Source organism: Oculina patagonica, chromosome 1 (genome assembly GCF_052425735.1).
Source record: "Oculina patagonica isolate OP01 chromosome 1, crgOcupat, whole genome shotgun sequence".
Taxonomy (NCBI): Eukaryota; Metazoa; Cnidaria; class Anthozoa; order Scleractinia; family Oculinidae; genus Oculina; species Oculina patagonica.
This window is the reverse complement of record NC_135758.1, coordinates 4,168,921-4,193,507: the sequence shown is the minus strand read 5'-3', so window position 1 is coordinate 4,193,507 and position 24,587 is coordinate 4,168,921. Positions and strand designations below refer to the sequence as shown.

At 38.9% G+C, this 24,587-nt stretch overlaps 4 protein-coding genes and 1 long non-coding RNA gene across 5 annotated transcripts in view; 2 read left to right on the top strand and 3 right to left on the bottom strand.

The window, feature by feature from the left end:
* LOC144636229 (uncharacterized) overlaps positions 1–22,473 on the bottom strand; it is a 117,386-nt gene extending 94,913 nt beyond the window's left edge. Inside the window, exons 1-3 of the mRNA XM_078495389.1 lie at positions 22,200–22,473; positions 21,258–22,106; positions 18,611–20,906 (exon numbers count right to left, since the gene is read on the bottom strand). Of these exons, the coding sequence (XP_078351515.1) occupies positions 18,613–20,906; positions 21,258–22,106; positions 22,200–22,473 (3,417 nt within the window). The 3' untranslated portion in view covers positions 18,611–18,612. The remainder of the gene's footprint in view (positions 1–18,610; positions 20,907–21,257; positions 22,107–22,199) is intronic.
* LOC144644547 (uncharacterized) lies at positions 18–1,305 on the top strand. The gene is made up of 5 exons (XM_078504063.1): positions 18–434; positions 533–704; positions 786–996; positions 1,096–1,240; positions 1,276–1,305. The coding sequence occupies exons 1-5, from the start codon at positions 18–20 to the stop codon at positions 1,303–1,305; spliced, it is 975 nt and encodes a 324-aa protein (XP_078360189.1).
* On the top strand, positions 1,251–3,378 carry LOC144661382 (uncharacterized). The gene is made up of 6 exons (XM_078522161.1): positions 1,251–1,636; positions 1,716–1,902; positions 1,985–2,245; positions 2,346–2,517; positions 2,681–2,829; positions 3,147–3,378. Exons 1-6 carry the CDS (start codon positions 1,325–1,327, stop codon positions 3,308–3,310), a joined length of 1,245 nt encoding a protein of 414 aa, XP_078378287.1. The 5' UTR covers positions 1,251–1,324; the 3' UTR covers positions 3,311–3,378.
* On the bottom strand, positions 2,589–4,993 carry LOC144628207 (P2X purinoceptor 7-like). The gene is made up of 2 exons (XM_078486307.1): positions 4,451–4,993; positions 2,589–4,190 (listed from the first exon to the last, which is right to left on the bottom strand). The coding sequence occupies exons 1-2, from the start codon at positions 4,645–4,647 to the stop codon at positions 3,773–3,775; spliced, it is 615 nt and encodes a 204-aa protein (XP_078342433.1). The 5' UTR covers positions 4,648–4,993; the 3' UTR covers positions 2,589–3,772.
* Positions 9,612–24,587, bottom strand: part of LOC144631397 (uncharacterized) — a 130,749-nt gene continuing 115,773 nt past the window's right edge. Inside the window, exons 2-3 of the long non-coding RNA XR_013566735.1 lie at positions 10,862–10,909; positions 9,612–9,802 (exon numbers count right to left, since the gene is read on the bottom strand). This is a non-coding gene — a long non-coding RNA (uncharacterized LOC144631397). The remainder of the gene's footprint in view (positions 9,803–10,861; positions 10,910–24,587) is intronic.

Here is a 24,587-nt window from a genome sequence, read left to right as displayed (position 1 = left end):
CAGTCTAAAACTTGATCATGCCACATCGCTGTGTAGCCGGTGGATGTTCCAATACTAATAAGAACGATGTAAGTCTCCATGGCTGGCCTTCAGATCCTCAAGTTGCTCGCCAATGGACGAATGCCGTGAGAAACACGCGATCTGATTTTTCTCAGACGGCTTCAAGCAAACTCTGCAGTAGTCACTTCGCAGACGACTCATTTGAAGCACAGACGGTAATTGCTGTGTCGCTAGGATTAAACATGAAAAGAATTTTAAAACCCGACGCTGTTCCAACCATATTTAACCGTAACAATGGTCCGCCACAAAAAAAGCAAAGACGGGATGATAGCTCACTTGCAGAAGTCACGAAAGAGTCGTCTTCGCAAGGGTCGTGTACTCAGCAGTCCAAAAACCAACCCAGGAGCGCTTACAGAAAAAGAGAAGCTGCCAGGGTATGTATCAAAGATTATAAATATATATGAAATGACATTGTTATTCTTGTGAAACTCGGAAATACAGTACTAAAAACTTACCTTGTTCTTGTTCCAAGATCATCGCTGAACATGAGAAACACGAATCCACTTCCCATGAAAACAGTGTCGAAGGGTTGGAAACAGCAAATGCAACCGAGTTCTTATCTCGGGTACAGGAGGCATCCACACAGACGCAGCACAACAACAAAAACGTTTCCGTACAGTTTCGAACGAAAAGCACTGCGAGAGGTACGTTTATACAGTATTCCGTTGTGTATACAATGTAAAAATTGTAGGTTTGTAAAGAAAGTTTTTATGATAATTTTGCAGGTATTCAAACTACTGTCCCCACTAAAAGTCAAGGAACTCAATGTACTCTTCTCAAAGTGTTCGCCACATCAACACCTTGTGCAAGTGAGGATGAAGCATCAGATTCTGAAGAGGAGATGGACGCAGTTGACGATCCCTCGTACGTTCCTGACCCCGACGACGATATAGATGAAGATGATGATTTTGATGACTTCGACGATTGTTTGTACAAGTGAGTTACACATTACGTAATACAAAATAACAATATAAAGTTTAGCATTTTCAATAATAGCAAAAAAAGACTGAAAAAAATGCAATTCTTTTTTCACAGAGAGTCTCCAACAAACGCGCCCGCCCACCAGCAAAACTTGTTCCTCGTGGCGGAATCCTCTTTATTGAGTTTGTTTGAGTTTTGTCCTGTGTGCCGGTCAGAATGTGATAGGCGTGTCAATTCGAGGATTGGAACCAAGATAACGGTGAGGCAGCAGTGCCTGTCTTGCTCGTACACCAGAAGCTGGGATTCTCAGCCATCCATTGGTGATACTCCTGTTGGCAACATTATGATGTCCTGTGGAATTCTTTTTGGTGGTGGAAGCCCAGCAAAGGTTCTTAAAATAATGAGGCATATGAATGTCCTGACCATTGGATATTCTACATTTATGAAACACCAAAAAGAATATTTACACCCTGCAGTAGAGAGAACGTACAGGCAACAACAGTCCACTCTACTGGATGGCATAAAGGCTGAGGGAAAAGAATTGATATTGGGAGGTGACGGTCGCTGCGACAGCCCAGGGCATTCTGCAAAGTATGGCTCTTACTCTCTCATGGATTTAGAGCAAAACAAAATTTTGGATTCCCAGTTAGTGCAGGTTGGTATATAAACATTGAAAATTAATTAAAAACTGGACTTAATTTAACGATGCTTTTTCTTTTATTACATATCCACAGAGTAATGAAGTAAAAAACTCAAATGCCATGGAAAAAGAAGGCCTGATAAGATCCTTGCAATTTTTATCTGATGAGGGACTATCAGTAAGCACTCTAATAACGGACAGACATGTACAGATCAGAAAATACATGAGGGAAACACGGCCTGCTATTAAGCACAGGTTGGATGGCTGGCATGCTGGCAAAGGTTGGTTGGCTTAATGACAATTAAGCTTTTAACACAGAACGTTAATGATATTAATTCTTAAAATGACTGTAATTTCTTTCAGGTCTTGGTAAAAAGATTGACAGTCTTGCCAAAAAGAAAGACTGTGATGTGGTTTCCAAATGGAAAAAAAGTGTGGTAAATCACATGTTCTGGTGTGCTGCATCAACCGATGATGATGATGAAGACTTAAAAGAGGCAAAGTGGTTGTCAATCACAAATCACATAATGAACAAGCATTCAGGGCACGACAATCCTTTGTTTCCCCAGTGTCTTCATGGAAGATTGCATGGCAGAGAACGCAAGAAGAAATGGCTCAAACCAGGTTACTTGTTATGACTGTGAATCATGAACTCAATGTAAAGTTTTGTTTCCATGAAAAGAAGTTACAGTTTAACAGTTATTTATAATTTACTATCCTTCAGGTACACCCCCCTTTGAGAAACTGAGCGAGGTATTGACAAAGGGCTCTTTGCTAAAGGATATCAAGCAGATATCTGGAATGCATGCCACATCATCACTCGAGGCCTTTCATTCGGTACAAAACCACTTTGCAACCAAACGTTTGGCTTTCTCTTACCATGGAATGACAAGCAGGTAATCGCTTAACATAATTACATGACTACAAAAATTAATGGTAGTGGAGTCACTACTGCGTGATCATAACTTCTTTATTTTTTTTCAAGCAACAATCACTTATCCCATCACTATCATTTTACCTAGATCTAGTTTTCTCAATATTTAAAAATCAATCTTCCAGGTTGCAGATTTCTATTCTACATTTTAATGAGAACAGTGACCGAGAACATGCAACATTACAAGATGGTACTGAGAGGGTGAACATTGCATTCCCAAAATACAAGAAAGGGGAGTATACAGTCAAGAAGATCTTAGTTAAATGCACATATAGTAAGTATTGATGCAATTTGCACAATTTTCGTTTAAAGATAATACTTTAACAATGTGTGCATGACAATAACCAATACAATATTAGAAAAATCTATTGTAAACAAATCACACATACACTGTTAGCAAGAACAATTAAAATCATATGGAGTATTGAAATCATATGGAATCATGCTTAAACCACCTTAGAAACTATCGATTGAAGGTGCATTTAAGCTCCTTGGTTTGTCTTTAATGTGATCTCAGTGAAAGTCTGCATTTATGGCATTCGTTTACTTTTCGGCCACTGAAATATTTATTCCTCTGATTGTTTTATTCAGGATATGTTGATGATCTGAAGGAAAGAGTGTTGCAAATTCTTGAAGGAAATGAGACACGTGTCTTAGAAAGAGTTGCTGCCCCTCGGCCACTGTCAGCAGATTTTGACCGCCCTGACAAGCAGGCTGCTGTAAATGCCTTAAAGTCAAGATTTAAAAACAATTAATTGCCTCTAAGCTGTTGTGAAAAGCACAAGTAATTGCTTCACAGAAAATAACTATCAATCCTACCAGAGCCAAGCTCAATATATTGAGTTTTATTTCCTTGTTTGGGCTTGTTTATAATTTCAATACCTCTAGCAACTGATAAATTGCACGTGAAGGATGAATAATACAGATAATAGAAGCAGATCAACCTTTGGAAATAATAATTAGGGAGGTTTAATTAATAATGATACACTGAATCACAGTTAATTTCTAGATCGTGAAATTACTTCAAATAAAGGCTACGTCCGGCATAAAGAAAAACGTTTTCCCGAATGCATAGCCTTCAATAAGTAACAAATGTTTGCCAATTTATAATTACATTTTAGTACTGTTTTATTGTCAGCAAATGTTAGTATGTGAAAAACACTACCTATGATAATAAACAATCAAGTCAATTCAATAGATAGAATGAATGCAGCTGTCTACTCGTCGGGAAATCGAAATCCCTCAAATACAAAATCATCCTCATTCCCTGGGGGAGGAAAGTGTGCTCGAATACAACAAACTGCACATGATGGCAGAACTACTCTAATTTGCTTCCCCAGCAGTCCCCAACACCACCTCGCCAACTGCCTATAGGCTATATGCCTCTTCTGCTTGTGGTCTGGCCCTTCATGTGCATCGGTATACTGCTGCTTATATTGATACCATGCCGTTTGAAGAACCCAGCGATTCAAACAAACGGCACGAAACCCTGGGTGCTGGGTGATACATGCCGGGGGCTCGTCCAGTCCTTCGGCTTCGACCGCTTCGTAGTATTTTGCAACCACACAGTCGATCTCCGAGCAACATATGCACTCCTCCACTCTATTTAGGCGCTGGCAGTTCCCACAGTTACACCTAGGTTTTAAAATACGATTTTATCATAAGCTCACACTTCTCGCTTGCATGTATACCGAAAATATAACTTCGAGCGTACAAAAACAAACAGGAAAACATACAAGCAGAAATTAACTAATATGCACTCTATCTACACAACAGAACAGCCAATGTGTTTATCACAAGAAACTTTATTGTTATACTGTTCGTACTTCAGATTAAACAATCAAAAGTTTACAATGAATAAGGTTTATTTTCTGTATTTTGCGACACGATCTTACCAGTCTGTGTTTTGCAATCGCTCGAACGTCTGCTCCTCGGACTCGCTTGATGAATCCGTACCTGAGCTTGCTTCGCTGTCGTAAGGCTCAAACATATACGGTTGCGTACCTTCACAGTCCTCTAACGCAGTTTCATCGGTACTTTCATACGAAGAAGAGAGAGAAGAAGCAGAACTACGCGAAGCATCGGAATCCATAATTGCCAGTAATTGCTTTACGTGCAAAACATCCAGCTGAGCACGAGTTCTCACATCTACGTCATTAGTCACGTGCGTGCCTTCAAAGCATTTTCACTTCCGGTCTTCGAAAACAGCAAATTTGCGCTTTTGAACACCGATTTTTCCTTTCTTAACCTTCGATCAGTCTTCACATTTTTCGTCATAAATCCAATATTATAGGGCAAATACTACCTTTTAAGCAAAACTTCATATAAGGCATAGAGTATCCCTTTAAAAGAGTGCGCGATAGCGAGAAGGCCGCGCGAGGAAAAGTCGTGGCCCCCTCGCGCCTTTCGCGTTTCCTATACGCGAGCTCGAAACTGTGTCGTCTGCTACGCAGGCTATGAACTTGGTTACTTGTAACAAAACCCTTCAAACCATTCAAAGGCTTAGCCCGCGTTTTAGGGCTATAATAAAACGTTTGCTTCCTATATACATTTGACAAAAAAGTAACTTAACTTTCATTGAGTACGTTTCGATGAGCATTTAGTATTGTAAATGGAAATTTAAATATTGGAAACTATAATGACCATTCGTGTGAGGTGTCATTATAACTTCCAATAACTAAATCAGTCCGGCTTTAACACGCTACTTATGATATGCACACTAGAAATTACGTATTTTGCCTTCACTACACAACCAAATACACATGATTGGTTAAAGCACTGAAAGGCATGTCTTTAAAATTGAAAAGGAAAGGCAATGACACAAAATACAATAGGTCATTTCCGGGTTGCCTCAGCTTTGCACTGTTTCAAAACGAGTTATCGGGCAAATGTTTTAATATTGAAATGAATTGGATTTCCATAAATGAACGTGTATTTGACTTAGTGAAACTCATTTTCGTATAAAAGATTTTCCAAGGAGACCCGGAAGAGACCATTTTCGAGCCGCCTTTCTGTACGAACAATTCCGATGCAAATGCGATTTACCCGCACGTTCATTTTCATGCAGATGAACTCCTCATTTCGTATGAAAAAAAGTATTCACGGGGCGCGCTTTGAAACAGAGACAAACGGCCTATTCGCCTAGCTAATAACAAAGGCTTTGCTATTTTACATTTGTACATAATTCACATCTCATTACTTGCTGCATGCAGGGTCTGGCTCGAGCTCTCTTGCTTTCCTAAAACAAGAAAAAGATAAACCCAGTTATAAGTCATTTCACTTATAAGCCAGTTCTGGCTTTCTGGGGAGTGATCAAGGAAGTGCATTAAATCTTAGTCACCATTTCACTACATGTCAATGGTCGCCCGTATCAAGTTCCCCAACCACCCTTCTTCACTTTTTAACTCCACTTGCAGCGCAAACATTCATCATTCATCGGTTTGAACACATTCACATACAATTAAGTAAAAAAACATACTGTTACAACTGCACCCTAACCATGTTTCATTAAATGAACATCTTGTTCTTTCTGTTATACTTACTTTAATTTTTCAAAGTCAAATGTCACGTTATCTCCAATCAGCATGAACGGTGCCCACTCGGAAACCTTAGCTTGGTAAAGCCATTAGCTCTCATCCACTTCATAGTCTCGTGAAGAGATTCAGTGGCACTTGCCCCACGAACAAGGTGCTCGTAGAAACATCTCATGAACTGCTCTGTTGCCAGATCATCTAAGACCCACAGTGCCACCAGTACTGAACGTGCACCAGATCCTAAGAACGCTCGAGCGATTCCAACCACTCCCTCCGCTCGAATCTGTCCACGTCCACTGTGACAGCAGCTAAGTACCACCAGTTTAGCTCGCAGTGGTACCTGTGAAATGTCCGACATTGTCAATAGGTAGTCTTCTTCACGTGGAATCTTTTTAGTAGAGCGTAGAGGGGAAAGGGCAATTTCTCCTCTTTCAGCATTTCCATGTGCAGCAAAATGAATCAGACTCACTGAATTTAACCTTTCAAGCACCGCCTGTTTGGTTGCGTGCTGTCCTAACAAAGGCTGTTCACCCAGCAGTTCCCCAATCATCTCTGCTTCCTTTCTTGCACAAGGCAATGGTAAGAAGGTTTTACGACGACCATTGTAACGCACCCGGCCGACCACAGGATCGCCCACTATCAGTGCACCAGTCTGACTGTGATAGTCTGCTGGACTGTCCTGAATGAGCTTGAGAGTCGATAACGAAGGAACAGTGCGGATCCTGAAAGTCTCTGATAAATACTTCCCACCTTCATCAGTTAATGCTGCAACTGGAACCTGGTACAACGAGCGATCAGGAACAATGATGATTTCAGGCTCCTCAAGCAAGTCAGCCACGGGAGCGATGATCATTTTGTATAACAAGGGAAGACTCGGTTCATTGGATCGATCTTCACAGTCCTGCTGGGATAAAACACCTACGCTGCGGCAGCATTTAGCAAAAAACTCATCCAAACTGCCAACACCAATGATGTTTTCATTTACTGTTATTCTTCGAAAAGAAATTTCTCCGCTTGTCTTGAGGATCCACAAAAACATATCTTGGGCATAACAAGAAATGTAAAGACAAGTACAGTTATTTTCTTTTTTCATGATATTCTCAATACCAATCCACGATTGCGGATTAGCTGAGATTTCACTTTCAACAGAGTACTGAGTCGCCATCAAGTCTGCTAGGGCTCTAGCCCGTGCAAGCTCTACAACATAAAGGGCATTGTTAGGATTCTCATAAACAACGCAAAAGAATACACTAAGAACCTGGTGTGAAAAATCGTAATTGTCACATATTCGCCAAGGTGATAAGATAGTTCCGAGTTTTTCATAAGCGTTTGCTTGTCTTTTTCTGTCGTCAATTTCTATCATTATATTGATCGCTCTCTCATAAAGTTCTCTTGCCTCTGCATATTCACACCGCCGTTCATATATGCCGGCTAGAGCTTTGGTAATATTCCCTTCTTCGGCTGTTTCACCACACTCGCGGTAAATAGCAAGAAGTTTCCTGCCGTATTTTATTGCATTTGTGTAATCAGAGATTACACAATATGCCCTGAACATTGTATTGTAGATAGCGCCGTAAACTAGTTTGCCAAATTTCTCTTCTTTCCCTAGTGCTTTAGTACTTAGGAAAATCAAACATTCTTTGCATATTTCGACGGCTTTTAGAACACGACCAGTGTTGAGAAGGAAAATAGAAACATATAGGCCGATAGATACTGTAAATATGGCTTGGATAACTTCTGCTATGTCATTCATGGCGTACTATTCTGTAAGCATTGTAAGAAACTGTAACAAAATTAAATTCAATCAATTTGTCTTGTTACAGAATAACGTAATGCTGGATATTGACTGAATCTTCAACTTAAAACTTCAGTGCTACTAGAACAAATAAAAGTCCAAAAGTTACAATCTACATATTGCAACAATATAACAAAACTGTAACTAAAGATTTAAACAACCAGCTTACTCTAAATGCTCGTCACCTCTTCAAATAGCCAAAATAATATATAGATTTAGGCAAGCCTAAAAGCGGAGCTCCCAGGTTATATGCCCTTTACATCTTTTTTAGAATGATTTTTTATTCGTGTTATTTTCTTTATATATATTATGTATTGTTTTTCACCATGAACAACAGCACCAAATAAAAGTAAAAATAGTTGATCAATCAAAAGAGGATAATCATCTAGCAGTTTGTGCATAACCTCCCAAAGGTATATAAACTCTCAAAGAGAAACTAGAACAAAGAAAGCGTTGCTCTAGAAAATATCCATACACCCACCATAACTGGTATGTTATAGCTGTACAAAGCATACAACTGGAAAGTTTTGCATGTAGCTTGTCCCACCCCCCCCCCCCTATTGGAACAGTGACAGTATTATTTCCCGATACTAAAAATAACAGCTGTCTGCTAGCAAACCGGAGTAAAAGCCAGCCGCAAGCAAAATAGTAGCATTTATCATTCTGCCAAATAGGTTTCCCCAAAATGATAACACCATTTTCCCTTCATATGAGTCCCTTTGTCCTTGAGGGGCTTCACTTTACTTAATTGCATGTAAACTAAGAAAAATTCTGGAGAGGCAGACATACTGTTTGTTAGTCCTAAACTCAGGTATAGTCTGTATAGATTGTTTGGCAAAAATGTTACCATGCATTTGCTTGTATATTAAACCATGCAAGCATGAGAAAAAAACATGGCTATTAAATTAGTTCTACTGAAACAAAAGGCTTAACAACAAATAACTGATCTGTGAGACACACCCACAAAACAAAACAGCTGTGTTTAATGTTTTATTATTTAATGACTGAGTTTGGTTTTGGTGATGAAGTAAAAATTTGCCTATGAACAACACATATTTCATCAGTTATTATTGTATTGCAACATGTGATATTAATTTAGAGATTGATGAACTGTGTATCTCATTATCATGATTACTGTTCTTCACAGTGTGGGCACTGGGAATTAAATGTTTGGGTAGGTAAAGCCTGCTGTTGAGCCAAGTGGCTCATCAGGCTGGAGCGTAACCAGGTTTCTGAAGCATTATTAAGCGGCTAGGAGTATTTCTACTCCCCCTGGATGGGATGCTAGTCCATTGCAGGGTTAATCCCCCCCAGCAGTAAAGTAAGCCGGTACCCATTTATACACCTGGGTGACGAGAAGAACTATGAGAGTAAAGTGTCTTGCCTAAGAACGCAACGTAGTGCCCGGGCCAAGTCTCGAACCCGGACTGCTCGATCCGGAGTCCAGCACAATAACCATTAGGTCACCACACCTCCCACAAATGTTTGGGTAGCCGGATGATTTTTATATTTTTTTATTTTAGCAATGCGCTCAAATTTTAAATGTTTGACTTTTTATAGCTGTATATTTCATTTTGTGTATATAAGTAATTTTAACCTTTTTAACCATTGTAATTTTTTTGTAAAAACTATATTATTCAACCCTTGGGTTGCAATTTAGTTTTAATAAAGCATCTATCCATCTATCTATCTATATTGTGTTGTCAGAGATCTCTTAAGAAATACGTACATGGTTGAACCTTATCTGGCTCTATTTCATTAACTTTAAAATTACACCTGACTACATAAATTGTATATTTTCACACAGAGTACATAAGTATTAGTTGTACATGCAATGAAGAAATAATATATTCTGATTGTTCATTGATCTCTCTCTGTGTCTGCAACTCTCTGTGGAAATTCTGCTACTCGTGTTAACCCTGAAAAAGGGAAAATAACAGATACCATTTTGTTGATGATCATTGACATCAAATGAATATTTATAATTTTAATTTAATTTATTCAGAACATTATACAGATACATAAAAAAGAGAGTTATTTTTCCAATTTTTGCATGGGCCAGGGAATGTGTTGGGGGATATGTTTAGAACCAAAAAGTCCTTTCAGAGTGAGTGTGTCAGGAAAACCTTTTTTTAACTACTGAAGACACTAATAGTGCTATCAATAAGACCCGGCACATGGCGAGGCTTTGATGAATGTTTTGGGGTGTGAAACACCGGCTTAATTCAAGAGTTCCCTACAAAATGATGTGTCTTTTAAGACTCTTATATTTATCTCTGACAGGTGCTGTTGAAAGTACTGTGATTAAGTCCAGGAAAGCTTACATATTCTCCCTAAAACTTTTATCAGGGATATAGCTAAGAAAACACTAAGCCGGCTCATCAACAAGCCCAGCTGGCTTTTCTGGCCTAAGCAGCTCTAAAATTTTACTAAGTCTTTGTGTTCACGTAAAATTTCAGCTGAGTTTAAGTTCTATTTCTACATTTTTTCCTGGTACCACAACAAGACAATTTATGTTAAGTTAGGGCTTGATCTTATTAGCTATTAAGGTTTAAGGTATTAACAAAAGGAATTCAAACACAACAGGTCAATTTGCACTTCTCCCACAAAATCATTACAAGTATTCCGGTATTTTTTCGGGTCAGGTAGCAGATCTTGTTGGGTCTTTGCCCTCATACCCCTCCTCCATGGTGGGGGAGGGGTGCATTGTATGAACAACGAAAACATTTTTCTTGAACAATAAAAACATTTTATGTACATGTGCTGTTACATATAAATTGTGTATATTAAATTCCTCAATTGAACGAGGATTTTAGGGAAACATACAATGTAAACTTACCAAGGGGTTAAAACACATACCATTTTTCACACCCAAAAGCTTTACACTTGAAAAACAAGTTTCATGCACTAATGTGTCATGGAGCTTCTTTAATATCTAGATAAAGAAAGGTATAAGCTGACACTAATGTTATGATTACCTGCATCACCAATTTCACTAACTGCACCCCTTGACTGTTTTCCCTGCACTGAAAACAAAATTTATACATATCAAAAACCTGTAAAATTCTTAACTTGCATCCTGGCAAAAAGTATGGAAATCCTATCATAGCAAGTTTTAGAAAGACAACAGATTTACCAAAATAAATGACAACTTCAAACTGCATCTTACACCCTCTATAAATACTTCTCACTGAATTGACCTCAAAAAACTTGTTGTACATGGGCTAGAACCCAGCTTCGTTTAAAAATAATGTATTAGGTTGAATGCTGGTTAATCTAAATACCAAAGACTTTTCTAATCTGTTAAAAAAAATGAACATCAATAGCTCACCTTGTTTTCGTATAAAAGGAATGTTGTCTTTGACCGTCTTTGCTTCAAACTCACCAAGAAGCTTGGAAGATTTCCATTTCGATCGGCCACAATCTTTACTCCTCTACTAACTATGGTTGTCATCGCGGGTGAAACGAGAAATATATCCAGAAATAATGTATCTGTAATAAACTGTCTTTAAAACTGAGTCTTTCGTGTGCTTTTCAATCGCGGAGTCTTCATGCTTAGTAGTGAACTCATGCGTACGCTTGGTAAATCGGCATGCTGTGAGATTGTTTCCTGACTTTTGACTCTGAACCATATTCAAAATTCTGCTGTTCACCTTACCGTTTCCCGAGAGCTTATCACGTATGAACCAGAACATTTGGCAAATCAATCCATGCACAAGTTTAAAATAAGCTCGCTTAGAAGCTGATAAATCCAGACGAGCCGGACAGCCAACAGCGGACTTCCTCAAGTTAGTCTCCCCTTCATGTAATTCTAACATTGTCAACAAGAGCTAAGAATGATTTTTTTCCCTCGCGTTTAAAACCGTCTACTATATAAGCTTAGCTGAGTAGAAATCGATTTTAAAAAACTTATTTGCTGAGGGCCTGATAGTAATGATTTTTCCCGCCAAAAGACGCGGACCGTTGCCACCGGAGCCTAGCTCGTTCCCAGGCCTAATCCGTGCGTACGGACGTACGTACGCGACAACCAAAATTTCTCGGTTCGATAGGATACCATTTGCCCTGTCTGTTCCCTTGTACCCGCATGTTACCAATGGAGCTACGCTACGCGCCTTCGGCGCGTGGGAGCTCCGCTATGATAGCGCCTTATAAGTTAAATGAAAAAAAAAAAGATAAAAGACCATATTCGTATTCTCGGTATTGGACGTGAACTAGCTTGCAATGGAGGCTAATGCGGTGGAATATCATTAAAAAGAGCTTCATCCCATTTGCATTTGAAAAGATTACCCGTTTTAGCCTACATTGCAAGCTAGTTCCAGTCCAATACCAAGAATACGAATATGGTCTATTACAAAATAATAAATAGTGGAACTCCTCACCAATAGACGACTCACAAAATCGACAAAAGTCTCTCGTCCCAAGGCATTCTCGTCCGTAGAGTCCTTGATCCGTCTGGTCTGCGCCAGGGATCGAGACCTCTGGCCTGTCCCGATTTGTGAGCATGCGCAGAGTACTCGTTCTGTATTTTCAGCCAATTAGATTTATTAGATTTGAAAATGAGTCCGCCGTGGACTTCCGGTGTTAGAGCCGGCCAGAGGTCTCGATCTCTAGCGCAGACCAGAAGGATCGTAGACTCTAGGGACGAGAAGGTACTATACCTTCTTGTATATTCTAGTTTAGATAGTCAGGGACAGGAAATCCGCATTGTGGTCACCGCCACTCTTTGACTAACATTCTTTATTTTACTGAGGTAAGGTTCGAACCTCCTCTTTTCATTTTACTATAAAGACTGAGTTTCTTCAGTGGCAAATGAGGGACGAAATGTATCTTTCGTCATACTTTCCAACCAGTAGATCTGGAATTATTTTTAAAGATTGTTGTTAAGTAAGGGTTATTTTTAGGCAACGAGGGGATATGTGATTTATTCACCGAGGGCGCAGCCCGCTGCGCCCTCGGTGAATAAATCACATATCGCCGAGGTGCCTAAAAATAACCGGCTTATTTTTCACATGGGCGAGGTATCAACAGTGGCTCAAACAATAAGAAAGATTTTTTTCTTCGTTGTTTTGATGTAGTTGCGCTGAAATGCGCTGAAATGTTTTTCCCGACACACTTAACAACAGGAAAAAGGTTCCGAAAAGACGCACTGGGGTTTCCACATTGTTAAATTTTATAATAAACAAGTTATGTTTTCGTTTTTGATACGCCGACCAAAACAATCAATATGCTTGCCAAACAAGCTTAACAATAGATTAAAGATTCCGAAAGTACGCATTGGGATTTTGTAATTGCCTGATAGTTCCGACAACTTTGTAACCACATTTTTCACCACTTTACTGCAAAGTTGGCAGAGGTGAGCGAGTCTGCGAAGGAAAGTTTTTATTTTGCGACAAATCCAGGCAATAACTTGGAGAAATTGCTATCCTCAAAGAATCTCGAAGAGGACTGCGAAAACGCTCAGTTCAGCACTTAGGAGGCGACAGAAGGGTTGTTTAGCTTTAACCAGGCGGAAACAAATGGGAAGAAAACGTCGAAGAGGCTAGAGATATCGTCGTCGAAGATGACAAATTAAAGAGCTGCTGGCCAGGAACAGTGAAAGGATCCCGAAGAACACTAAAAAAGGTAACCTTATGGTGTTTGAATGTTTGGAGTGTGTTAGCAACCGAACCGATTGAACTGCAACGGAATTCTGAAAAAGAGCAAACGTCGACTGAGGCATGAGTACCGGAACGCATTTCTCGTGTTTTCAATTAAGCAATTGCTCAGTAGTATTTAAAATGTAACAACAGTCAAGGTAAAATAAGTCATAACGTTATTGCCCCCGCAGGGTTTTGGCCCAGAGGCCAAACCCGAGGAGGCACCCTAGGAGTCCCCGGGTGTATACATACAAGGACAAAGAATATTTGTTGAAAAAGTAAGAAATGTGTTTGTAATGGGCGAAGCGTTCTCGATTTGACAAAACTAGGCGCGCACGGTCGTGACGGGTAATATTTTAGCAAGCGCGCACGGTGGTGTCGGGTACTTGCAACCACGAGGTCGCGTTTCGTCACCTTCGAGCTTCGCCATCTTCTAGCAGCATTTCGTTTTCCGGTTTTGGTTTACGCGTGTTCACAGATTTGTTCGAGCGGTTTCTCTGCTTTAAGTGATATTTGAAGCAGTTGTTAGTAATACGTCGAAAGATTTCGAGCAATTGGTTTCGTGTTCTTGGCTACGTGTGTTCCAAGAGCTGGTTCGAGCGTCAACGTTTGCTTTCGGGGGTTTGTATCGTATACAAGTAATAAACAAAAATGTAATACAAGGTAATTCGTTTCGCTAACAAACTGTCAGATTATTTGATCCAAAGAGTTGGTTGAAAAAGAATCAAAAATTGTTTTCTCGAATCTTTGAATTGTGCCATATTTTGTTACTCGCGGAATTTTTAGGCTTTTTGGCCTGGAAATTATTTTGAATGTTATAAGCCAGGAAATAAGCTTGCGTGTTGTCACCACGAATAATGTGTTGTGTGTATTTCCGCTAGGTTAATATTTCCGCGCGCTAGGTAATATATTCGACTTGAACTTGTGAATTAATATTTTTAGGATGCAACGGTGTCACACAACAAGAAATTCCGCAGCAAACAATGTCATGACGACAAAAGACTCCACTAATCCTAGATTATTGCTGTAAAACAAATTATAAAAAGGCGGGGGCAGCTTTATAGTGAGAACTATTACTAGTTAAAGTAAAGTTGTGTTTTGTTTGTAATGCGAGGCTTGTGGCTTTGCTACGAGGGAAATATTATCGTAATATTCCCCTGGGGGATTATCAACTTTAATAATCCCCTAGGGGAATATTAGATATCAGCCCCGCTCTCCCCTGTTACAATCAAAGCCGCCCCCAGCTTTTCAGACAGTTGCTAATTAGCCGGGTTTATTCAATATAATCAGCCTGGAAGAACAAAGGAAAACGAGCCATGTGAAAAAATAAACAACGGTATAAAATAAGGACTGCCTTCAGAAAGTGTGAAAAATCAAGACAACCGTAGTATCCGGCATCTAATCAAATAGTAAATCGAAATAGTAAAACGAGAATGTCCACCCATGTTATCCAAATGCTTGCCTAAGAGCACTACATAGGAGTTAGCATTCCAAAACTGCATTTTTCATTTCATCAACTGCTCAATTTTACTCGCTTGTATTTTTATTAGTAAATTGAATTTTATACACGTGCATTTGCAGTCGTTAACAAATATTAACGCCAAAACATTTTCGGTTTCGTTGAGAGTTACTTGAGTTTAGATTCTTTCAAGCTCACATTGCTTACCACAAACGAAGGATATTCACTCAGTTATCTACATAAAATTCCAGAAAGTATTGAGCAATTATAAAACAGAATAATTCGACCTAAATAAAATTAATCTACCAAACCGAAACGCTTCAAAACAACGTTACACCGTTCTAGCGAGCACATGCGCAAATTACAAATGTCAATACTGACAAAATTAATTCTCGCACACACTAAAAACTGCTTTACACTGACTTACATTCGGCTTCCCTTTCTAAATATATGATGTTAAGGTGAATTTTGTGTAAAATAACCCGTTGGTGGAACTGTGAAAATTAGCTATGAAGAAACGTTTTGAATTTTGACGCATAAGCGAGGAATAGCGATGTCAAGTACAAATTCGTATCCAAAAAAAACAGAACAAAAACAGCGACGACAACGTCGCGTTAATCGACATTTCTCCCATTAACAAAACTTTTAATGATGTCATTACGTAAATTCAGAATTAATTGCCTTGCCTAAATCTATATATTAGTTCAAGATAATGTAAACAATACCAGGTTAGTTGTACTTACCACGCCAACGCTGAAACGAAAGCCTAAAGCTGACTTGCTCGTATTCCTTGCATCGAATGAACTACACTGTTAAGTTCATTTTATTCTGTTTAGTTTGGAAAGTAAAAAAACAGAAATCCGTGATTCGTTCCTCTGGACATTAGAAAATGAAATTTTCTAGTATGATTCTAGAGAATGAGGAAGTGCAAGTTTTTTCATTTTCCAAACACAATGGACGTTTGAGATTTTTTTTAACTAGTTACACGTACCGCAAAAAATTGGGATGACTAAAGCAATTTTAACAATTTCGAGTTGTTTCTGAAAACGCTGGAAATTATTTTAATCATGATGACCAATTCTATACGCCTTTGAAGAAATACTGAGTAGAATAAATATTGCTCAAAATATAGAGAATACTTCGTGCATTAGGCTCGCGTTCGCTATGTTATTTTGTTAACATCTTAAATTTGTCGACCCATAATAGAATTTATATTACCCTTGTTGTTGTAGAGAAAGTTTTCGATTTCCCTATGCGTAGTGGACTAAAACGCTTGGTTCAACTTGTGTTTTGTTTTTCACACTAAGAAATGAATCGACAGTCGCAACAATTGTCAATTAATTGATTTTATTACTTACCTTGTCTTAAGTTTTATTTCTTATTACTATCTTTTTTTCTTGTATGCAATACCATTTGTAACTGGGAATGCAATATAGTGTTGTTGTTGTTGTTGTTGTTGTATCTACTTAAGCAATTGTTTGTGCTCTATTTTCTTTCCTTGTTCACTGCCGAGAAGTGCAGGAGTCGGGCGTACTTGGGTCATCAGATCATTTCATGTAGGCTAAATCAAACTCATCGAGATTTAGAACCGAGAGCAACTCTTAACACACCCAAACAGTTTGTTGCTATTAAAATTCGTGCACTTAAGAGGGAGTAAGGTTCACAGTACTTGTGATTCGAAAAAAATTCGGCGACATAATCAATTGCAATTTCTATTTATAATTACAGCTGTGACTAAATCAAGTTGCATGCAAATACTTTTTAGACAAAAATAATTTTTTCGCAGATGTAGAAATACTTTCTGGTCTTCAGAGTAAGCAATAAATTTTCAAAGTGGAATGAGCACCCCTCGAGTTATTACCCCCACCCACAGTATACGCAATCTCTCCGACTCAATTATACAGCGCGCACATCATATAAAACACAATTCTGCAGTCAATGGAATTCAAAGATAATAGGAAAGGCAACAAAAATGGCACAAAACAGATCAGTATAGCGAGCTGCTGTGAGAGAAGCTACGCTCTGAAGAAAGTGTGCTACGACGACGACTACGAAACGAGTGGCCAGAAATGTTGTCCCCGCCTTTACTTTACTTTAAAAGTGAACCAGTTATTGCCAACAATTTTGACCTCACTCTACAAAAAATTCTTACTTTCCTTATTCCAGTTTATAAATTACCAGAAAAATCTTACAGTAGAAATAGTGTTTTGTAAACTTGGTACGTTCTATGCTACAAAGCCACTAACGGCACAGTGTGATGATTGTCTTGTGTGTGAAACTCGAGTAACTATCCGTAAAGTCTCTATCTTTTAATTAGTATTCCGCACTCCTAAGATAAAAAACCACTTCCATTTTACTTTGTTTAAGCCTTGTTCTAATAATTTATGCGCGTTCTCACACTGTATACTGACCGTTTATGATAAATGTCGTCTATGTACACTGAAAACTAAATTACTAACTAAATGCATTTTTACATTGTTACATTTTTGAAACGAACAAGAGAGCTCTTCAACTTCTCGATTGAAATAATAAATTCTGTGTGGTACATCACTAGATCAGACATTCGTCATGCGGTGCCTTTCTTAGACTACTGCACGAAGGAAAATCAATAAAGTCCTTGATATTTTACATTTGCAAAAAGATTCTCAGCTCATTGCTTCCTTGATGTGTGCCTGAAGCCCTCCACAGTTGCTAATAGGTTTTTCTTTCTTTCCTAAAACACGAAAAACACAGAAAGACAAACCAAGTCATTAAATTATGTCCATTTTCTTTAGGGCAGTGGATAAAAGCGGTTAGGCACAAGTTCCCCATCCAGGCTCGCTTGAGTCCAGTCCCACTACTAATTTTCCCTAATGACTCGACCTCCCACGGAGGAAATGTCGGAAAGCCTTCAACGACAGTCGAGTATACGATAGAGAATTTTTTTAATGTAACTACTTGTATGGTAACAGCATAATGTAATATTTTAGAAAAAAAGATACCGAGGCAAGTTAGAAGAATGAATATCTTAACAAAAACAACTGAAACTAGTTTTCACCCATCAGAAGATGATTGTCAGAGATAAGCAAATTTACTGATACGCCGAACCGAAGACAACAGTTACAATAGTAATCTTACCATGCTTTACGAAATGAAATAAAAGTTGAATTTTGATACAACTTGCAAAGCAAATTCTAATTAAGACGGAATCCATCAGGAAATTGAGTAACATTCATTTTATTTGAACAAAAATCGAGTACCCAAATAATTTAAAATCCTATTGCGTTATTTTCTACTCATTTTAAAGTCTTTAAAAACTTAAGACGTAAGTTATTATCCGTGATAACACCAACAACAACTCTTTATCAGAAACCTGGGAAAATGAATTTCAAAGTCTACAAACACTTTAAAAGAAATGAAACTATATAGGTAAAATCTCACGTGTACCTATTTTGCAATATCGTCCTTTTCGATGTTTGGTGCCGTTAGAAGTGCTTTCTTTTGATAAAGTATTTGAAACAGTAACACAGAAGTTTGCAATAAGATGTTAATAATTTTGGTACATAATTTTCTCTAATTAATACTTGAAGTCCTGGTAGATTCCATCTTAAGAACGCTATGATAATGGTGTTTCCTTTGTTAACTAAACTTACTTTTATTTTCCAAAGTCAAATGTCACGTTGTCTCCAATCAGCATGAACGGTGCCCACTCGGAAACCTTGGTAAAGCCGTTACCTTTCATCCACTTTATGGTCTCATGAAGAGATTCACTGGCACTTTCCCCACGAACAAGGTGTTCGTAGAAATTTTTCATAAACAGCTCTGTTGCTCTATCCTCTATAGCCCACAGTGCCACCAGTACTGAACGTGCACCGGATCCTAAGAACGCTCGAGCGATTCCAACAACTCCCTCGGTTCGAATTTGACCACACCCACTGTGACAACAGCTAAGTACTACCAGCTTAGCTCGTAATCGAACTTGTGAAATGTCAGACATTGTCAACAGGTAGTCTTCTTCGTGTGGAATTCCAGTAGCAGTGCATAAGGGCGAGAGAGCAATTTCTCCTCTTTCGGCATTACCATGAGCAGCAAAATGTATCAAACCCACTGAATTTATCTTGTCAAAAACTGCCTGTTTCGTTGCGTGCTCTCCTAACAAAGGCTCAACGTCCAGCAGTCGTCCAATCATCTCTGCTTCCTTTCTTGCACATGGCAATGGGTTAAACGTCTTACGACATCCCTTGTAACGCACCCGGCCAACCACAGGATCACCCACTATCAGTGCACCAGTCTGACTGTGATAGTCTGTTGGACTGTCCTGAATGAGCTTGAGGGTCGACAGTGAAGGAACGATGCGGATCCTGAAAGTCTCTGATAAATAATTCCCGCCTTTATCAGTTAATGCTGCAAATGGAACCTGATACAAAGAGCGATCAGGAACAATGATGATTTCAGGCTTATCAAGCAAGTCAGCCACAGGAGCGATGATCATTTTGTACAACAAAGAAAGACTCGGTTCAGGATCTTGATTGCCGTCGTCATCATCTTCTACAAGGCGCAAATCTGGGAGTACCTCTTCCTGAGAAAAAATCTTTTTTGTTTCAATGCCATTTAAAGATCGATCTTCACAATTTTGCTGGGACAAAATACCTAGGCTTCGAAAGCTTTTGGAGAAAAAATCATGTAAACTGGAAACTAATCTGACACCTACGATGTTTTCATTAACTGTTATTCTTCGAAAAAGAATGACTCCGCTTATCTTGAGAATCCACAAAAACATATCTGCACCATAATAAGAAATGTATAGACAAGCAGAGTTACTTTCTTTCTTCATAGTATTTTCGATACCCACCCACGATTGCGGATCAGCTGAGATTTGCCTTTCAACAGAATACTGAGTCGTCATCAAGTCTGCAAGGGCTCTAGCCCGTGCCAGCTCTAGGACATAAAGGGCATTGTTAGGATTTTCAAGAGAACAAAATAGTGCACTAAGAACCTGGTGTGGAAATTCGTGAACGTCTGATAGTGCTGTCTTAAATTCATCATTGTCTCGCAGAAAACCATGCAAATCTTCGCTTTTTTGCACACTCAGAAACAGATAGTGAAAAGCTTCCTGGATCTTTTTTTGGAATAACTTCACAAATGTGAGGTTACATAAACATGAAAACTCCTGGTGGGCGTCTCCAATATCTTGATTAATTAAAAGTCCTTTCTCCAGATAACCTTCGGCCATGACATGGTCACCAAGAGAATCAAACAAACACCCAAGGTTTTGGTAACCTGCTGCTTCTCCTTGTCTGTCGCCAATTTCAATTTTAATAGCAAGTGCTTTCTCGAGATATTCTTTTGCTTTGTCATATTCACCAAGAGATCCAAACACAACACTTAGGTTTCCGTAATCTGTTGCTTCTTCCGCTCTTTCGCCAATTTCAATTCTGATCGCAAGTGCTTTCTCGTGATATTCTCTAGCTTTGTCATATTCACCAAGATATCGAAACACAACTCCTAGGTTTCCGTAAGCTGATGCTTCTCCTGCTCTGTCGCCAATATCAATATTGATAGCAAGTGCTTTCTCGTGATTTTCTTTAGCTTTGTCATATTCACCAAGAACTCGAAACACAGTTCCTAGATTTCCGTAAACTGCTGCTTCTCCTGCTCTGTCGCCAATTGCAATTGTAATCGCAAGTGCTTTCTCGAGATATTCTCTAGCTTTGTCGTATTCACCAAGAGATTCAAACACAGCCCCTAGGTTTCCGAAAGATCTTGCTTTTCCTTCTCTGTCGCCAATTTCATTTGTAATCGCAAGTGCTTTCTCAAAATATTCTTTAGCTTTGTCATATTCACCAAGAGAGTGAAACACAGTTCCAAGGTTTCCGTAAATTGCTGCTTCTCCTTCTCTGTTACCAATTTCAATATTGATAGCAAGTGCTTCCTCGAGGTTTTCTTTGGCTTTGTCATATTTACCAAGAGACTGATATACTCTTCCTAGGTTTCCGTAACCTGCTGATTCTCCTGATCTGTCACCAATTTCAATGCAGATTGCCAGCGATTTCTCGAGACATTCTTTAGCTTTTTCATATTTACCAAGAGAACTGAACACAATCCCTAGGTTTTCGTAAGACCTTGCTTCTCCTTCTCTGTCACCAATTTCAATGCAGATTGCCAGCGATTTCTCGAGACATTCTTTAGCTTTGTCATATTTACCAAGAGATCTGAACACAATGCCTAGAATTGCGTAAGACCTTCCTTCTCCTTCTCTGTCACCAATTTCAATGCAGATTGCCAGCGATTTCTCGAGACATTCTTTAGCTTTGTCATATTTACCAAGAGATCTGAACACAATCCCTAGGTTTGCGTAAGACCTTCCTTCTCCATCTCTCTCGCCAATTTCAATTCTGATCGCAAGAGCTTTTTCGAGATTTTCTTTAGCTTTGTCATGTTTACTAAGCGATCGAAACACAGTTCCTAGGTTTCCGTAAACTCTTGCCTCTCCTGCTTTGTCGCCAATTTCAATTCTGATAGCAAGTGCTTTCTCGTAATGTTCTTTAGCTTTGTCATATTCACGAAGAGATCGAAACACAGTCCCTAGCTTTTCGTGTGAGCTTGCTTCTCCTAATCTATCGCCAATTTTAATTCTGATTGCAAGTTCTTTCTCGAGATGCTTTTTAGCTTTATCATATTCACCGAGAAGTTTAAACACAGTTCCTAGGTTTCCGTAAACTTCTGCTTCATCTGCTCTATCGCCAATTTCAATACTGATTGCAAGTGCTTTCTCGAGGTATTCTTTAGCTTTGTCATATTCACCAAGAGATTGAAACACAGTTCCTAGGTTTCCGTAAACTTCTGCTTGATCTGCTCTGTCACCAATTTCAATTTTGATCGCAAGTGCTTTCTCGAGGTATCCTTCAGCTTTGTCATATTCACCAAGAGATGAAAACAGAGTTCCTAAGTTTCCGTAAGAATTACCTTCTCCTGCTCTGTCCCCAATTTCAATTCTGATCGCAAGTGCTTTCTCAAGATATTCTTTAGCTTTTAAATAGTCACCAAGAGATTTAAACAAAATCCCAAGGATTCCGTAATCTACTGCTCCTCCGGCTCTGTCGCCAATTGCAAGTTTGATAGCAAGCGCTTTCTCAAAGTATTCTTTAGCTTTGTCATATTCCCCAAGAGATTCAAACACAGTTCCTAGGTTTTCGTTAGCCGCTGCTTCTTTCGCTCTGTTCCATTTGTTGGCTGTTTCACCACCCTCGCGGTAAATGTCAAGAAGTTTCTTGCCGTATTTTATTGCACTTGTATAATCAGGGATTATACGATATGCCGTGAACACTGTAATGTAGATCGTGCTGTAAAGTAATTTACCAATTTGATTTCCTTTCCCCAGTGCTTTAATATTTAGGAAAATAATACATTCTTCACATACGTCGATAGCTTTGAGAGCACGACCAGTGTTGAGAAGGAAAGTAGCAACAACTGAGCCAATAAAAATGGCATCTATAACTTCTGCTATGTCATTCATGATGTTCTATTCTGTAATCATTGTAAAGAAATAATCAAAGGAGAATCATTTTCAATTGTTACTGAATAATAAAATGCTGGAAATAAACACCGTTTAGCAAAAAGCTTTAAGTTTATTGACTAAATGAATCTTGAATTTGAAAATTTTAGCGCATATAGGACAAATAAAATCCAAAAGTTACAATTTCATAATTGAACATTACGACAATATTTTAACACTTGGTTTACGTTTTCAGCATCACACACATCACATCTTTAAATACGTTGCACTTCAAGACGACATTCCTAAATTAATGATAAACAGTGGAACTCGTCAGCAATAGACGACTACACAATGGACAAAAATCTCATCTGCAGAAATCGTCTTGTATCGTTCAGTTTCAATAGTAAGCTACAGGAAATCCGTGTTTTGTTCATCGCCACTCTTTGACTAATATTGTTCATTGCTATTCATTCAAAATATTTCTCTGTTTCTGATTGGCTTTCGATCCCCGGTTAATTCCAGCTAACCGGCTAGCGCCGACCAAATTTGGAAGAAGGTCCAATTATAGGACGATTGCAAAAATGACGTCAATCGTCCAATATAAAAAATTAATGGATCGCAACCTCGTTCCCAAGGATGATTAACCGATCGCAACCTCGCTCCCAAGGATCGCTGACGTCACGCAACTGAAAGGCTTTGCTGCCGAGCAGGTTGAAAGCGCGAAAATGGCCGCTAGATTTAAGCATTACGAAGAGGTAAAATATTTAAGTCATTAGAAGGCAAGGAAAGTCAAAACACGGAAAAAGCAAGGAAGGGGAGTCGATCGATTTTGAAAGCGTATCTTCAAGAGGAAAAAATCCCTGATCCAGCCACAGCGGAGGACTTGGAGCGGTTTTACGAAAATTCTACGTCGAAGTAAGCAAGAACGATGGAAACCTGTACTCGAAAACATCGCTTTGTGTCATCAGATTTTGCTTCAATAGACAAGAAATTTAATGAAGGTAACCGAGTTTTTGAAGTTTAAATCAGAACGTTGTTGTGTATTTGTGTACTTTGCCTACTGTCAAAACCCTATTAAATTCATGTTGTGCATTTGGAGCTCTGGAAATATTTTGAATGAATAATAAAACAGTTATTGAATTCGGCTTTCATATCATACTCTGCCTCATCCAATACTTGCTAATTATCCTGAGTTAAGATTCGAACCGGACTTCCTCTTCTATTTTGCTTTAAAGACTGAGTTCCTAATGGCAGCTGAAGGATCATATTTATCTTTGTTTATACTTAACAACCAGCAAGTCTGGAACGATTTTGACAAAATTGCTGTTAAACGGCTGAACAAGTTATCCGAATTTTGTCTAAGAAGCCGACTACATATTAAAGAGTCAGCATTCCAAATTCTTTTTTTCTATGATACAAAGCAGAAAAGTGTTATTTTTGTCATCAAAAAATGGCGACTCCCCCCCCCCCCCCCCCCCCATACACACACACACACACACACACCGCTTGCAGAACGGGCGATAGGGGGAGCGCAATACAAAACGACAAAGCGCGAGAGAAGGGTGACACAAAATAAATGCCCCTCCTCCCTGTTCTGCAGGCCACACCACTATTACTGTCATCATTCTTGCGGACTATATTGAGAACACAGAATTCCGGCAAACACTTTGTACGTAAAAGCATATGTTTAAGTTGGCGATTATTAAATCGTTGGCGCTTTGTTGTTTTATGAATATGGTTGCTATTAGAAAAATCCAACTATTTAGAGGCCATATAATGCAAGGCTAGCTAGCGAAGTTCGCTTTCTTAACATCCCGAGAAAACAGATTATCATGTTATGATGCAGCAGGTGTCACCGGTTTAGGTTTGGCGGGATGCGGGTGTAGCCACGGAGCCCCTTATTATTCGTTTTTATTTGTCGAGTCCTTTGTTTCCGTTTTTGTCGCGCATATTTTTCTTGTAATTAGCTTTGTCGGTTATTTTGAGATTCATTACTTGTTATATCTTCGTGTGCATTTTTATATCTATTGTTTCGCTTAGCGTTTTCTGCGGTGTTTTTTAAGTTTTCGTTGTCAGTATGTTAAAGTCGCCGAAGTGTTCGCACAAATCTTGTAAGTTTCGTGTTTTTCCAT

Coding starts and splice junctions, on each gene's coding strand:
- LOC144644547 (XM_078504063.1), top strand. CDS start 18: ATGCCACATCGCTGTGTAGCCGGTGGATGTTCCAATACTAATAAGAAC. Junction 705..785: donor AACGAAAAGCACTGCGAGAG/GTACGTTTATAC, acceptor ATAATTTTGCAG/GTATTCAAACTACTGTCCCC. Junction 1,241..1,275: donor GGATTGGAACCAAGATAACG/GTGAGGCAGCAG, acceptor CTCGTACACCAG/AAGCTGGGATTCTCAGCCAT.
- LOC144661382 (XM_078522161.1), top strand. CDS start 1,325: ATGATGTCCTGTGGAATTCTTTTTGGTGGTGGAAGCCCAGCAAAGGTT. Junction 1,903..1,984: donor TGGCTGGCATGCTGGCAAAG/GTTGGTTGGCTT, acceptor AATTTCTTTCAG/GTCTTGGTAAAAAGATTGAC. Junction 2,518..2,680: donor TACCATGGAATGACAAGCAG/GTAATCGCTTAA, acceptor TCAATCTTCCAG/GTTGCAGATTTCTATTCTAC.
- LOC144628207 (XM_078486307.1), bottom strand. CDS start 4,647: ATGGATTCCGATGCTTCGCGTAGTTCTGCTTCTTCTCTCTCTTCTTCG. Junction 4,191..4,450: donor CGATTGCAAAACACAGACTG/GTAAGATCGTGT, acceptor TTTAAAACCTAG/GTGTAACTGTGGGAACTGCC.